This window comes from Aegilops tauschii, chromosome 1 (assembly GCF_002575655.3).
Source record: "Aegilops tauschii subsp. strangulata cultivar AL8/78 chromosome 1, Aet v6.0, whole genome shotgun sequence".
Lineage (NCBI taxonomy): Eukaryota > Viridiplantae > Streptophyta > Magnoliopsida > Poales > Poaceae > Aegilops > Aegilops tauschii.
The window spans coordinates 258176515-258189498 of record NC_053035.3 but is presented as its reverse complement, the minus strand read 5'-3'; the positions used below and the strand labels follow the sequence as shown (position 1 = coordinate 258189498).

Here is a 12984-nt window from a genome sequence, read left to right as displayed (position 1 = left end):
ACATAGAAAACCGCCATTTGTAGAATGCTCTTTTGCTTCACTTATATTTGTTAGCGTGGGCATATCTTTTGTAGACAGAATTAAAACTCTCTTGCTTCACTATATCTATTTAGAGAGTTGACAGGAATTGGTCATTCACATGGTTAGTTATAAAATCCTACATAAAACTTGTAGATCGCTGAATATGATATATTTGATTCCTTGCAATAGTTTTGCGATATAAAGATGGTGATATTAGAGTCATGCTAGTGGGTAATTGAGAATTTGAGAAATACTTGTGTTGAGGTTTGCAAGTCCCGTAGCATGAACGTATGGTAACCGTTGTGTAACAAATCTGAAGCATGAGGTGTTTCTTTGATTGTCTTCCTTATGTGTGGCGGTCAGGGACGAGCAATGGTCTTTTCCTACCAATCTATCCCCCTAGGAGCATGCGCTTAGTACTTTGTTTCAATGACTAATAGATTTTTGCAATATGTATGTGAGTTCTTTATGACTAATGTTGAGTCCATGGATTATACGCACTCTCACCTTTCCATCATTGCTAGCCTCTTCGGTACCGGGCATTGCCCTTTCTCACCTCGAGAGTTGGTGCAAACTTCGCTGGTGCATCCAAACCCCGTGATACGATACACTCTATCACACATAAGCCTCCTTATATCTTCCTCAAAACAGCCACCATACCTACCTATCATGGCATTTCCATAGCCATTCCGAGATATATTGCCATGCAACTTCCATCATCATCATATACATGACTTGAGCATTTATTGTCATATTGCTTTGCATGATCGTAAGATAGCTAGCATGATGTTTTTATGGCTTGTCCGTTTTTTGATGGCATTGCTACGCTAGATCATTGCACATCCCGATACACCGCCGGAGGCATTCATATAGAGTCATATCTTTGTTCTAGTATCGAGTTGTAAGTAAATAAAAGTGTGATGATCATCATTATTAGAACATTGTCCCATGTGAGGTTATCAAAATAAAAGTGGCCAAAGAAGCCCCCCCCCCAAAAGAGAGAGAGAGGCCAAAGAAGCCTAAAAAAGAGGAAAAAATGAGAGAAAAGAGAGAAGGGACAATGTTACTATCCTTTTAGCACACTTGTGCTTCAGAGTAGCACCATGCTCTTCATATAGAGAGTCTCTTGATTTATCACTTTCATATACTAGTGGGAATTTTCATTATAGAACTTGGCTTGTATATTCCAACGATGGGCTTCCTCAAATGCCCTAGGTCTTCATGAGCAAGCAAGCTGTATCCACACCCACTTAGTTTCAATTTGAGCTTTCATACACTTATAGCTCTAGTGCATCCGTTGCATGGAAATCCCTACTCCTCACATTGACATCAATTGATGGGCATCTCCATAGCCCATTGATTAGCCGCGTCGATGTGAGACTTTCTTCCTTTTTTGTCTTCTCCGCACAACCTCCATCATCATATTCTATTCCACCTATAGTGCTATATCCATGGCTCACGCTCATGTATTGCGTGAAAGTTGAAAAGGTTTGAGAACATCAAAAGTATGAAACAATTGCTTGTCTTTTCATCGGGGTTGTGCATGATTTGAACATTTTGTGTGACGAAGATGGAGCATAGCCAAACTATATGATTTTGTAGGGATGAACTTTCTTTGGCCATGTTATTTTGAGAAGACATGATTACTTTATTAGTATGCTTGAAGTATTATTGTCTTAATGTCAAATGATAGACTATTGATTTGAATCACTCGTGTCTTAATATTCATGCCATGATTAGATTACATGATCAAGATTATGCTAGGTAGCATTCCACATCAAAAATTATTTTTTTATCATTTACCTACTCGAGGACGAGCAGGAATTAAGCTTGGGGATGCTGATACGTCTCCGTCGTATCTATACTTTTTATTGTTCCATGCCAATATTCTACAACTTTACATACTTTTGGCAACTTTTTATACTATTTTTGGGACTAACATATTGATCAAGTGCCCAGTGCCAGTTCCTGTTTGTTGCATGTTTTATTGTTTCGCAGAAAATCCATATAAAACGGAGTCCAAACGGGATAAAAACTGACGGAGATTTTTTTTGGAATATATGTGAATTTTGGGAAGTGAAATCAACGCGAGACGATGCCCGAGGGGCCCACGAGCGTGAGGGGCACGCCCCAGGGGGTCAGGCGCGCCCTGGGCCCTCGTAGCCACCACGTAAGGCGGTTGGTGCCTTTCTTTCTCCGCAAGAAAGCCAATATCCGGATAAAAATCGTGTCCAAATTTCAGCCCAATCGGAGTTACGGATCTCTGGGGATATCAGAAACGGTGAAAGGGCAAAATCAGGGAACGCAAAAACAGAGAGAGACAGAGAGACAGATCCAATCTCGGAGGGGCTCCGCCATGGAAGCCATGGACCAGGGGGGTAAATCCTTCTCCCATCTAGGGGGAAGGTCAAGGAAGAAGAAGAAGAAGGAGGGGGGCCCTCTCTCCCTCTCTCCCGGTGGCGCCGGAACGTCGCCGGGGCCATCATCGTGTGACGGCGATCTACACCAACACCTCCGTCATCTTCACCAACATCTTCATCACCTTCCCCCATCTATCTACAAAGGTCCACTCTCCCGCTGTCGGATTTCGGGTTCCGGCAGACCCTTGAGGTTCGAACACTGGGGTGCGCGCGGAGATCTCTCCCCTACCGATCTACGACCGATCTCCTTGCGTGATCTAAGCTAGAAACGATGAACAACACGAGGGACACGAGATTTATACTGGTTCGGGCCACCATTGTGGTGTAATACCCTACTCCAGTGTGTGGTGTGGTGGATTGCCTCAGGGGCTGATGAGGAACAGTACAAGGGAAGAACGGCCTCGCGAGAGGTGTTCTTGATCTGGTGCGATGAACTACTTGGGTGAGTTCGATCGCCTCTCTCTAGCTACTTCCTCTAGATTACTTTCAGATCAGGTCTCTCCTCTGTGGTGGCTAGCCCTATTTATAGAGGCCCTGGGCCTCTCCCCAAATAATTGAGCGGGGAGGGCGCCAACAATTGGCCATTTTGAAGGGGAACATCTAGTACAAGTTATCCTGACCAAAGGTGGTCTTCGGCTGCCAAAAGCACTGGTGATGATGCCGTCTTGGGCTCCACGGTGACCTCCGTCCTGCCGTTCTTCTGGTCTTGGTCTCGTTGCACCGGAATGGTAATCTTTGCCCGATGCCCTGGCCTGTGCTTGCTCCCTTTGCACCGAAAGGGAAACAAGAACACTGTGCAGGCTGGCGCCCGCCTGGTCTCGATCGTCATGGCTTGCGTCACGGGCTCCTCGCGAGGTACCCTTGCATTGATCTCTCCGCCTCCTCGCGAGCCTGCTTGATGAGGCTGCCTCTGAGGAAGCTTCCTGTCGTCCGCCCCGCGAGGCTTGGCCCCTTGCGAGGGTCTTGGGTTTATGTTGATGAAGATGGGCCGTGCTGGGCCCCCACCTGAGCCACGCCGCAGGCTGCAGGCAGGCAAGTCTGGGGACCCCTGTTCCCAGAATGCCGACAGTAGCCCCCGGGCCCAAGGCGCGCCTGGGCTTGGCCTGGCAGAGAAGCGAAGGGGCGAGCGCGAAGCGCCGCGGGCCCCAAGAGCCTGCGGCCTTGGGCGCCGCGTGGCGACCGATTGGACGTGGGCGTCTGCGCTTCCCCACGACGCCTCGGCGATTGCATGACTTGACAAGTCCCTGCATGCAGAGATATGGGTCATGATTACCTGCGATCGTGGTGCTCGGCGGTTGGCCTTCCCCGGCTATAAGTATGGGATGGCGTGAGCCCCTTCAGTCCATTCCTTCCTGCTACTCCTTTCTTCTTCTTGGCTACTCGCCGCTCCCATGGTTCCACCGAAGAGGTTCTCGGGCGCGAAGAAAGGAAAAGCTCGTCAGGTAGGGCCTGACTCTCCCCTGACCAAGTGCGGCCGAGACCGTCCTCGCAAGCATCCCGTGGTCCCCCCAGTGACTTCCCGCGGCCATGGAGGCGGTGCCCTGCGCGGTGGTGAGCGCCCGGCTGCCGAGGGGAGGCATGCCGTGACCGCGCGGCCCCCCAGGCCGTGCTTTTGCTCGGCGGAGGTGCTGCCGGAGTTCGTCATGTGGTCGGCGGACCCGACCAGCACCTGGCTCCAGCTTCCCCGTTTCTTCGTAGGTGAACTGCCGGCCAGCGCCCAGTGCGGCTTCTGGCTCCAGGCAGATGGTTGCTGCAGCAGGGCCTCCTGGGCTTCGCTGGAGGTCTCCGCCTCTAGGAATGGGGCCCTGACTCGCGACTGGCAAACGTTTGCCCGCGCGCGCGGCCTGAGCCGGCGGTGCACCCTGCACTTCAAGTTTGACGGCGACGCCACCCTCTATGTGAGGGTGTTTGGGGAAGACGGTCGCCGCGCTGGGTGCTGCCTCGAAGATGATGATCGCGGCCGCCTGCCCAGCCCCGGTACCGGCCAGGATGAAGACGACGACAGGCGTACGGGCGGCGGTGCTCGAGGTTCGCCAAGCTTCGGCGACTCTCCCTCAGGCAGCAGCTCCTCCAGCAGTGGCCGCGACCAGCCCCCGCGCCGTCGCGCCCGCCTGGGTGAGGGTAGTGGGTCAGCCCGCCGTCGCGCCCCGGTGAAGCGAGAGGAGGGATCCGCATGAGCCCCAGGAGCAGGTCGAGCTTTCGCTGTAGGTTGGTGCCGGACAAGTCGTGCCCATTTTGTTTTTCTTCTTCCCCTACGCAAAAAGAAGGTAGTATAGGGCCCCGTGGGGGCGTGTTAGAACGGTTGCTTGTTAATTATCGCGTTGCTTCCGCTATTTCTACGCCATGTATCCGCACGGTGTGCCCATGTGCGGGAATCATTTTGGCTTGGTGGAGCTCGACGCGGTCCTCGCCTCCCGAGGCTGAGGCCTCGCTTTGCGCTTCATGCCCTGCAAGGATTAGCAAGAGGGGTAACTTTCGGTCTCGGTAGCGGGGGCGATCAGCCTAGGTCCTGCGTTCGTGTCGCGATGCCCGTGAGGCACGGACTGGGAGGGGTGCTCCCACAGAGGACTCGGACAGGAGAGCTCCAGGCGATCGGGGTAGAAAACGCTCGCGAGGGCGCCCGCGAACCTCCCTCGCGAGACTTGTGCGAGAGAAAACGAGGCGAGTGGGTGAAAAAGACAAAGAGTCGCAAGCCTGGGACGGCAATAGCTTCAGTAAAACTTCAAACAAGAACGAACAAGCCAACTGCAGAAACCAAATGAAAAGGCCACGTCCGGCACCTATTCTAGTCTTCGACATCTTCTCACCAGCGCGGAGCTAAGTGCTGCCACTGGGCATGGGCGGGAGCCCCCGAGGCCCGTGGGCGGCACTCCGGAGACTCCGGGGCGTGTACAGCCCCACTCATTATTAAGTGAGAGTGTCACGGGCGGCGAGCTTCACAGGCATTGGCCTTCTTCACAGGCACCGGGCCTTTTCCAAAATGCGACAGCTTCACAGGCATTTGCCTTCTTCACAGGCACCGGGCCTTTCCCAAAAGGCGACATCTTCACAGGCATTTGCCTTCTTCACAGGCACCGGGCCTTTCCCAAAACGCGACATCTTCACAGGCATTTGCCTTCTTCACAGGCACCGGGCCTTTTCCAAAATGCGACATCTTCACAGGCATTTGCCTTCTTCATAGGCACCGGGCCTTTCCTAGGCGCTAGGCCTCTCTCAGGGGTAGAACCTCCGGAGATGTTGAATGTTCTAGGCGTTCTGGATGGGTGCCCCCTCCGGGGTCTCCAAGCGCGCGGAGCTGGGCCTGGAGACATGAACAACCTTGAATGGGCCCTCCCACATGGGAGAGAGCTTGTGGAGCCCTTCCTTGGAGAGGACCCGTCTGAGCACGAGATCCCCTACCTCAAGAGTCCTGGGGCAAATGTTGCAGCAATGGTATCGTCGCAGCGCCTGTTGGTACCTTGCCGCTCGCAGCGCGGCTTCTCGACGGCGTTCCTCCCCCGGCACGAGATCCATCCCCCGCATGGCGTCCTACTGCGTTTCGTCGAACGCCAGGACCCGAGAGGAGCGACGCCTGACCTCGTGAGGGAGAACAGCCTCTGCTTCGTAGACGAGGAAGAACGGGGTCTCGCCAGTCGGCTTGGTCGTGGTTGTGCGGATTGACCACAGCACGGACTGGAGCTCGTCGTACCAGCCCCTGCCACAGGCCTCCAGCTTCTTCTTGAAGGTCCTGGCTTTGAGGCCCCTCAGGACCTCCGCGTTGGCTCGCTCGGCCTGGCCGTTGCTCCAGGGGTGTGCTACCGAAGCGTAGCATATCTGCGTTCCAAGGTTAGCACAGTACGTTTTGAAGAGATTACTGGTGAATTGCGAACCGTTGTCGGTGATGATGCGGTTGGGCACCCCAAATCGGCTCACGAGGCCCTTGATGAACTTGACTGCGGAGCCTGCCGGGATTGTGCGGACGACTTCCACCTCGGCCCACTTGGTGAATTTGTCCACGGCGACGTAGAGGTAGCGATAGCCCCCTGGCGCCCGAGGAAACGGGCCCAGAATGTCCAGCCCCCAAACTGCGAATGGCCACGAGAGGGGTATAGTCTGCAGACCCCCCGCAGGCTGATGGATCTGCTTGGCGTGAAACTGGCAGGCCTCGCAAGCCTTTACCAGTTCAACGGCATCGTTGAGTGCTGTAGGCCAGTAGAATCCGCTGCGGAACGCCTTGCTGATGAGGGTTCGCGACGACGAGTGGTGCCCGCAGTCCCCGCCGTGTATGTCCGCCAGCAACTCTTTCCCTTGCTCTGTGGGGATGCAGCATAGGGACACGTCATTTGGTCGCATCCTGTAGAGCTCTCCATCCTTGATGCAATAAGCCGTGGCCTGCCGCGCCACACGCTCCGCCTCCTCCTCGTTCTCCGGCAGGGTCCCTTGCATGAGGTAGTTCTTCAGCTCCGGGATCCAACACCCTTCCCGAGGCTCCAGCGCCAGGAGCAGGTGTGCTCCTGAGGCCGGGCCGCAGACCGGAGCTCCTGAGGTAGGCGGCTGAGGGAGCTCCTCCCTTGGTTGCGCCGTGCTCGACAGTGATGGCACCACCGAGGGTTTGAAGAGCCGCTCCTCGAAGACGCCAGGCTCCTGAGGCAGCCGCCTAGACGCCCTCTTGGTAATGTCATCAGCCTCTTGATTGGTGCCGCGAGGCACATGCTGCAGCTCCAGCCCCCAGAACTGTTTCTCCATCTTGCGGACCTCAGCGAGGTAGGCTTCCATGTGCTCGTCCTTTGGCTCGTATAACTTGTTGGAGAAGTTGACGAGGAGCTGTGAATCGCCCTTGATGATGAGGCGCTTCACCCCTAAGGCGATTGCGGCTTTCAAGCCTACTATCAGGCCTTCGTACTCTGCTATGTTGTTGGAGACCTTTTCTCCGTGCTGGAAGCAGAGTTGTAGGACGTAGTAGAGTTTGTCCTGGGTAGGGGATACGAGCACCGCGCAAGCTCCCGCGCCGTGTCGGGAGAACGCCCCGTCGAAGTACATGACCCAGCTGTCCGGTGCTTCACTTCCCGGGGAAAGTGATCAGTCTTCGCCTGCCTCGAGTCCCGGTGCTTCCGTCCATTCTGCCATGAAGTCTGCAAGTGCGGCTCCCTTGATGACTCTGGTCGTACTGAATTCCAGCTGAAATGCTTGTAGTTCGATGTTCCATTCAGCGACCCTTCCAGCTGAGTTGGGGCTCCTGAGTACCCTTTCCAAGGGGTATGTGTCGGCGTTCTGGGAACGGGGGTCCCCAGACTTGCCTGCCCGCCACCTGCGGCATGGCTCAAGTGGAGGCCCAGCGCGGCCCATCTTCATCAGCTCAAGCTCAAGACCCTCGCGAGGGGCCAAGCCTCGCGGGGCGGACGACAGGAAGCTTCCTCAAGAGCGGCCTCATCAGGCAGGCTCGCGATGAGGCGGAGAGATCAATGCAAGGGTACCTTGCGAGGATCCCGTGACGCAAGCCATGACGATCAAGACCAGGCGGGTGCCAGCCTGCGCTGTGTCCTTGTTTCCCCTTCGGTGCAAAGGGGGCAAGCACAGGCCAAGGTAGCAGGCAAAGGTTACCATTCCGGTGCAACGAGACCAAGACCAGCCGGACGGCCCGACGGAGGTCACCGTGGAACCCAAGACGGCGTCATCACCAGTGCTTTTGGCAGCCGAAGACCACCTTTGGTCAGGATAACTTGTACTAGATGTTCCCCTTCGAAATGGCCAATTGTTGGCGCCCTTCCCGCTCATTATTTCGGGGAGAGGCCCAGGGCCTCTATAAATAGAGCTAGCCACCCCAGAGTAGAGGCATCGAAGAAAGAACAAGGAGAAACCCAGTAGAGACTAAGTAGAACTCATCGCACCAGCTCAAGAACACCTCTCGTGAGGCTGTTCTCCCCTTGTACTGTTCATCTTCAGCCCCAGAGGCAATCCACCACACCACACACTGGAGTAGGGTATTACACCACAATGGTGGCATGAACCAGTATAAACCCCGTGTCCCTTGTGTTCTTCATCGTTTTCATCTTAGTTCGCACGAGAGGATCGGACGTAGATCGGTAGGGGAGAGATCACCGCACGCACCCCAGTGTTCGAACCTCAAGGGTCTGCCGGAACCCGAAATCCGACATTTGGCGCGCCAGGTAGGGGTGCGCCGGAATCTTTCTTCCGTTGTTCGCGTGTGATCTTCCGTCGTGTCCATGGCTGACGCTCGTCGGGCTCGCGCCGAGCGCCGGGCTGCTCGCGCCACTCGCGCCGCCCAGACGGCGCCCGTCGGCGGCCCCCCTCGTCGTTCCCCGTCGCCCGCCGCCAACGCCGCCAGCGGCCCAGCCGGGAACGAGCAGCAGGCCTCGTCCCAGCATCCTTCGGTGCGGCGGGATGGCCGCACCGCCACCCCGTCGCTGACTCCAGCTGGCTCGTCGACCCACGCCCGTCGCGCACCCATGGATGCGCACGCCTCACTGCTCTTGGCGCGGGAGCTCCTGCACTATCGCCCCGTCGACGACCTCTACGAGGACTGGCTCGCCCGCATCACCGAGCTCGTCAGTGCCGTAGGGGGCTCCCCCTCGTGGTCCCTCTCGCTGCCTCGCCCTCCATCCCGCGCAGGGGGCGAGGATCAGGAGGCGCCTCCGCCGCCCCCTCCCCAAGAAGGTGCCTTGGCTCCGAGGTGCGCAGTCCCAGGGCGAGACCCTCCACGTCCGGCGCCTGCGCAGCAAGAACGGAGCTGCCAAGAGATCCCACGTCCCCGGGAAGGTGCTCGCGCTCTCCCAGCGCCGGCGCGCCAAGATCGCGCCCCAGCGCCTCCACGACAAGACCCCGCGCTGCACCCAGCGGCGGCGCGTGGTGACCCGCAAGAGCAAGTCCAGCACCAGCAAAGGGCGCGGTGGCCACGGCGGGCTGCCTCGCCTTCACCCCCGAGCTGCGCGGCGTCACGTGGCCAGGCAAGTTCAAGCCTGACCTCCCTCCCCGCTACGATGGCACAGCGGACCCCGCGGAGTTCCTGCAGCTTTACGAGCTGGGCATCGTAGCCGCCAACGGAGACGAAAAGGTCATGGCGAATTGGTTCCCTATGGCACTCAAGGACGGCGCCCGCACCTGGCTCCTGAACCTGGCTCCCGGCACAATCTCCTCCTGGAGCGAGATGCGCACCCGCTTCATCGCCAACTTCCAGGGCACTCGCGACCGGCCCCCAGCCGTGAGCGACCTACGCCGCATCAAGCAACAGCCAGGAGAAACCCTGCAAAAGTACATCCAGCGCTTCAACTACGCTCGCCTCAAGATCCCCAAGGTGACTGAGGAAGCTATCATCTCAGCCTTCTCCGACGGCGTGCGCGACGTCAAGATGAAGGAAGAGCTAGCAATCCATGAAGACCTGTGCACATTCCTGGAGCTGTTCAACTTGGCGACCAAGTGCGCCAGGGCTGAGGAAGGGCGTCTCTCCCTCCTCGAGCTCCCGGCAGCCGACCCGGAAGAAAAGAAGCTCAAGGCCAAAGACGTGAAGCGCAAGGGGGCTGCCGTGCTAGCAGCGGAACCGGACACCAAGTGAGGTAGGGATCAACCTGAGTCATCCAAGGGCGGACGGTACTGCGTGTACCACGACCTCCACACCCACAACACCAACGAATGTCAAGAGCTCAGAGCCGTGCGAGACGGGCGAATCGGCCGACGCCCTGAGCGCAACGACAGGGGCTATGGCCGAGGAGGAGGAAGAGGTGGAGGACGATGGGAAGACCGTGGCCCTCGCCAGGGATGGCGTGAACACCCTCACGAGGACCGCTAGCAGGACCAGCCTCGCGAGGGAGGCTAGAGGGATCAGCCTCGTGAGGACCGCCCGCACGGCAACGCAGGCCTCCCTCCTCTGCCGCCTCCACCAAGGAGGAACAAAGACCAACACCAAGATGATGGGGCTGGGGGCTTCCAGGAGCCGCGCGCAATTGCTTGCATCTTGGGTGGCGTCCAGGCCCCAGCCTCACAGCGCATCTTCAAGCAGTTTGCTCGCGAGGTGAATGCAGTCCTTCCCAAGCTTGAGGCCACGCGCCCTCTCAGGTGGTCTACGTGCGCTATCAAGTTCAGCTCAGCGGATCAGCTCAAGTGTGCGGCAACGGCCGGAATCCTCCCGATGCTTTGCTCCCCAGTCATCAGCAACGTGCAGGTCACCAGGACCCTCATCGATGGCGGGGCAGGACTCAACGTCCTGTCCGTCGAGACGTTCGACAATCACCAAGTACCGTACGATCAGCTTTAGCCTACCAAGCCTTTCTCAGGAGTCACCGATGGTTCCACTGTCCCGATTGGGCAGGTTCGCCTTCCGGTCACCTTCGGGCAACGCAACAACTACCGCACCGAGCTCATCGACTTCGACGTCGCTCACATCCGCCTGCCGTACAACGCCATCCTCGGGTATCCAGCCCTAGCCAAGTTCATGGCAGTGACTCACCATGGTTACAACGTCCTCAAGATGCCAGGAAGCGGTGGAGTCATCACCGTACCCTGTGAAGAAAGGGATGCAGTGTGCTCGCTCGAGCGCGCATTCCAAGCCGCAGCAATCGAAGACCCAGATCACAGGAGCGGGAGACCTCCTGAGGTGACCCTCAAGAAGAAGAAGACTTCGCCTGGCTCAAGCCACAAGGAGGCAGGCATCTCAGGAGGTGTTGCGTTAGGGTTCGCGCCCGATCAGGGAGCGCCACCCTCTCATGCATAGGAAGGCGCGCCCGGCGCCCTCCTCAGGCAGGGCTCGGGGGCTCTTTCTTGGAGAGCCACTGACTTTGCCAAGGTCGCGAGGGAGGCGCTCGGGCACCACTTGGAGGGGTGCTTTCAGGCACGGTTCCCTCAGGAAGGCACAAGTCAAGGAAGACCAAACCCTCAGGAGTTCATCGCAAGAAACACCCAAGAGCTACAGGAGTCAAGAGTCATGCACGGCAGGCGCCGCTTGCCCGCCGTAGCCCCACGTCCAGGCGAGGATGGTGGGCTGCGCATCTGAGTCGACATACCAGGGCTCAATCGAGCCGCGTCTCAGGAGTGCCTATGGCCCTCGGCCGTAGGGCGCTGCGAGGGGCCACCTCACAGCTACGTTCGCATGCCTTTCGGCCTGCCGGGCGCGGTAGCCGCCCATCAGCGCCTGCTGAGGAGCATTCTGGAGGCTCAGGAGGTCATGCATCGCGTGGTCCTGGCGGAGGATGCAACGGCCCTCGAAGACCTACCTGTGCCCCCGGAGCCTCCCGAGGCTCCAGGGCCTGGAGGCTCGTGAGGGCTGGCATCTCCACCTTTCATCGCTCGCTTCTTCAGCATCACTTCATCGTCAACGATATCAGGTGACACCTTTCGGAGTCCTACTTTCAGCTGGGAGCGCCCACAGGGCCGCACCATTCCCAGGCCGCGTGGGTCCGTCCCCGCGGCATGTATCCATTTTGCTTATGCTCTTTACTTACCTTGTTGGGGGCGCCCCTCGGGCTGCATCATCCGCACACCGCTCGGGCCCGACCCAGCGGCGATTGCTTTCCAGCATTTACCTTAGGATGAAGTTGTTCTTTCACGCTTAGTCTGATTCCCATAATTATCACCTACTGCTTGTCGTCATGCAAAGCGCTTGCGCGTTAAAAGGGGGCGCCTGAGCATCGCGACTCATGGGCTCTTACTGGCTCTCCAGCCCTCACCCCCTGGCCTTGACCCACGGCATCGCGACCTGTCATACCAGCGGCGGCTGAGCTCGCTCGAGGGCCGGGACCTGAGGACGTAGAGCATTTGCATTCTAACAACCCTGCAGGAACACAACAATTGATAAAGGCCCAGAGCCAGGCGCAACCCGCCTCGAGGTAGGGCCTCGTGAGTCCCGCGCTGGCTCACGGGTGCCCAGATACACCTCTCCTAGCCCTACCATGCCGGCCACGTGTCAGGGCAGGGCTGTATACGCCCCGGGGGCTCCTCCCGGAGGGGAGCCCCCTCCCACGTACCAGTGGAAGCACCATGCTCCGCGCTGGCTGACGACACTGCCGAGGAGCGGCTATGCCCGTACACATACGGAAGCGCTATGCTCCGCGCTGGTGATAAACAACTGAGGGCGGCCCACGGCCGTACCAACCTCAGGGAGCCCAGAGCTCAGTGTCCGACACCATCGCAACACCTCCCCTCGGGAGTGCCGCGCGAGGGGGCTGGACACGGGGGCTACGCCCGGGCCTCGCCCGAGCGCACGCCACCCAGCCAGGTCCCCCGGACCTGGTCGTCACGCGCCACTCCCCGAGCGGAGCCAAGGTACGAAATCTGTTTGAGCGTCAAGGGGGACTCCTGAGCATCGCGACTCAGGAGCCTAACTGGTCACGTAGCCCCTCACTCCTTAGTCCCGTCCTTGGTTTCCGGTCGGGGCTAACGCTGGGTGAGGTACGCGCGGGGCCGGGCCCTGCCGACGCAGAACGATCAATCCACTCCTCGCTCCCCCCTTCCCTACTTGTTGCTCGTGCGTCAAGGGGGACTCCTGAGCATTGCGACTCAGGAGCCTAACTTGCCACGTAGCCCCTCACTCCTTAGTCTCGTCCTTGGTTTCCGG

General features: G+C 58.0%; 1 protein-coding gene across 1 annotated transcript; it reads right to left on the bottom strand.

Annotated features, from left to right (window-relative positions):
* Nucleotides 1-4816: 4816 nt before the first annotated feature.
* On the bottom strand, nt 4817-7196 carry LOC109746690 (uncharacterized). Its single transcript, XM_020305799.1, has 2 exons — nt 6600-7196; nt 4817-4888 (listed from the first exon to the last, which is right to left on the bottom strand). The coding sequence occupies exons 1-2, from the start codon at nt 7194-7196 to the stop codon at nt 4817-4819; spliced, it is 669 nt and encodes a 222-aa protein (XP_020161388.1).
* Between the last annotated feature and the right edge of the window lie 5788 nt (nt 7197-12984).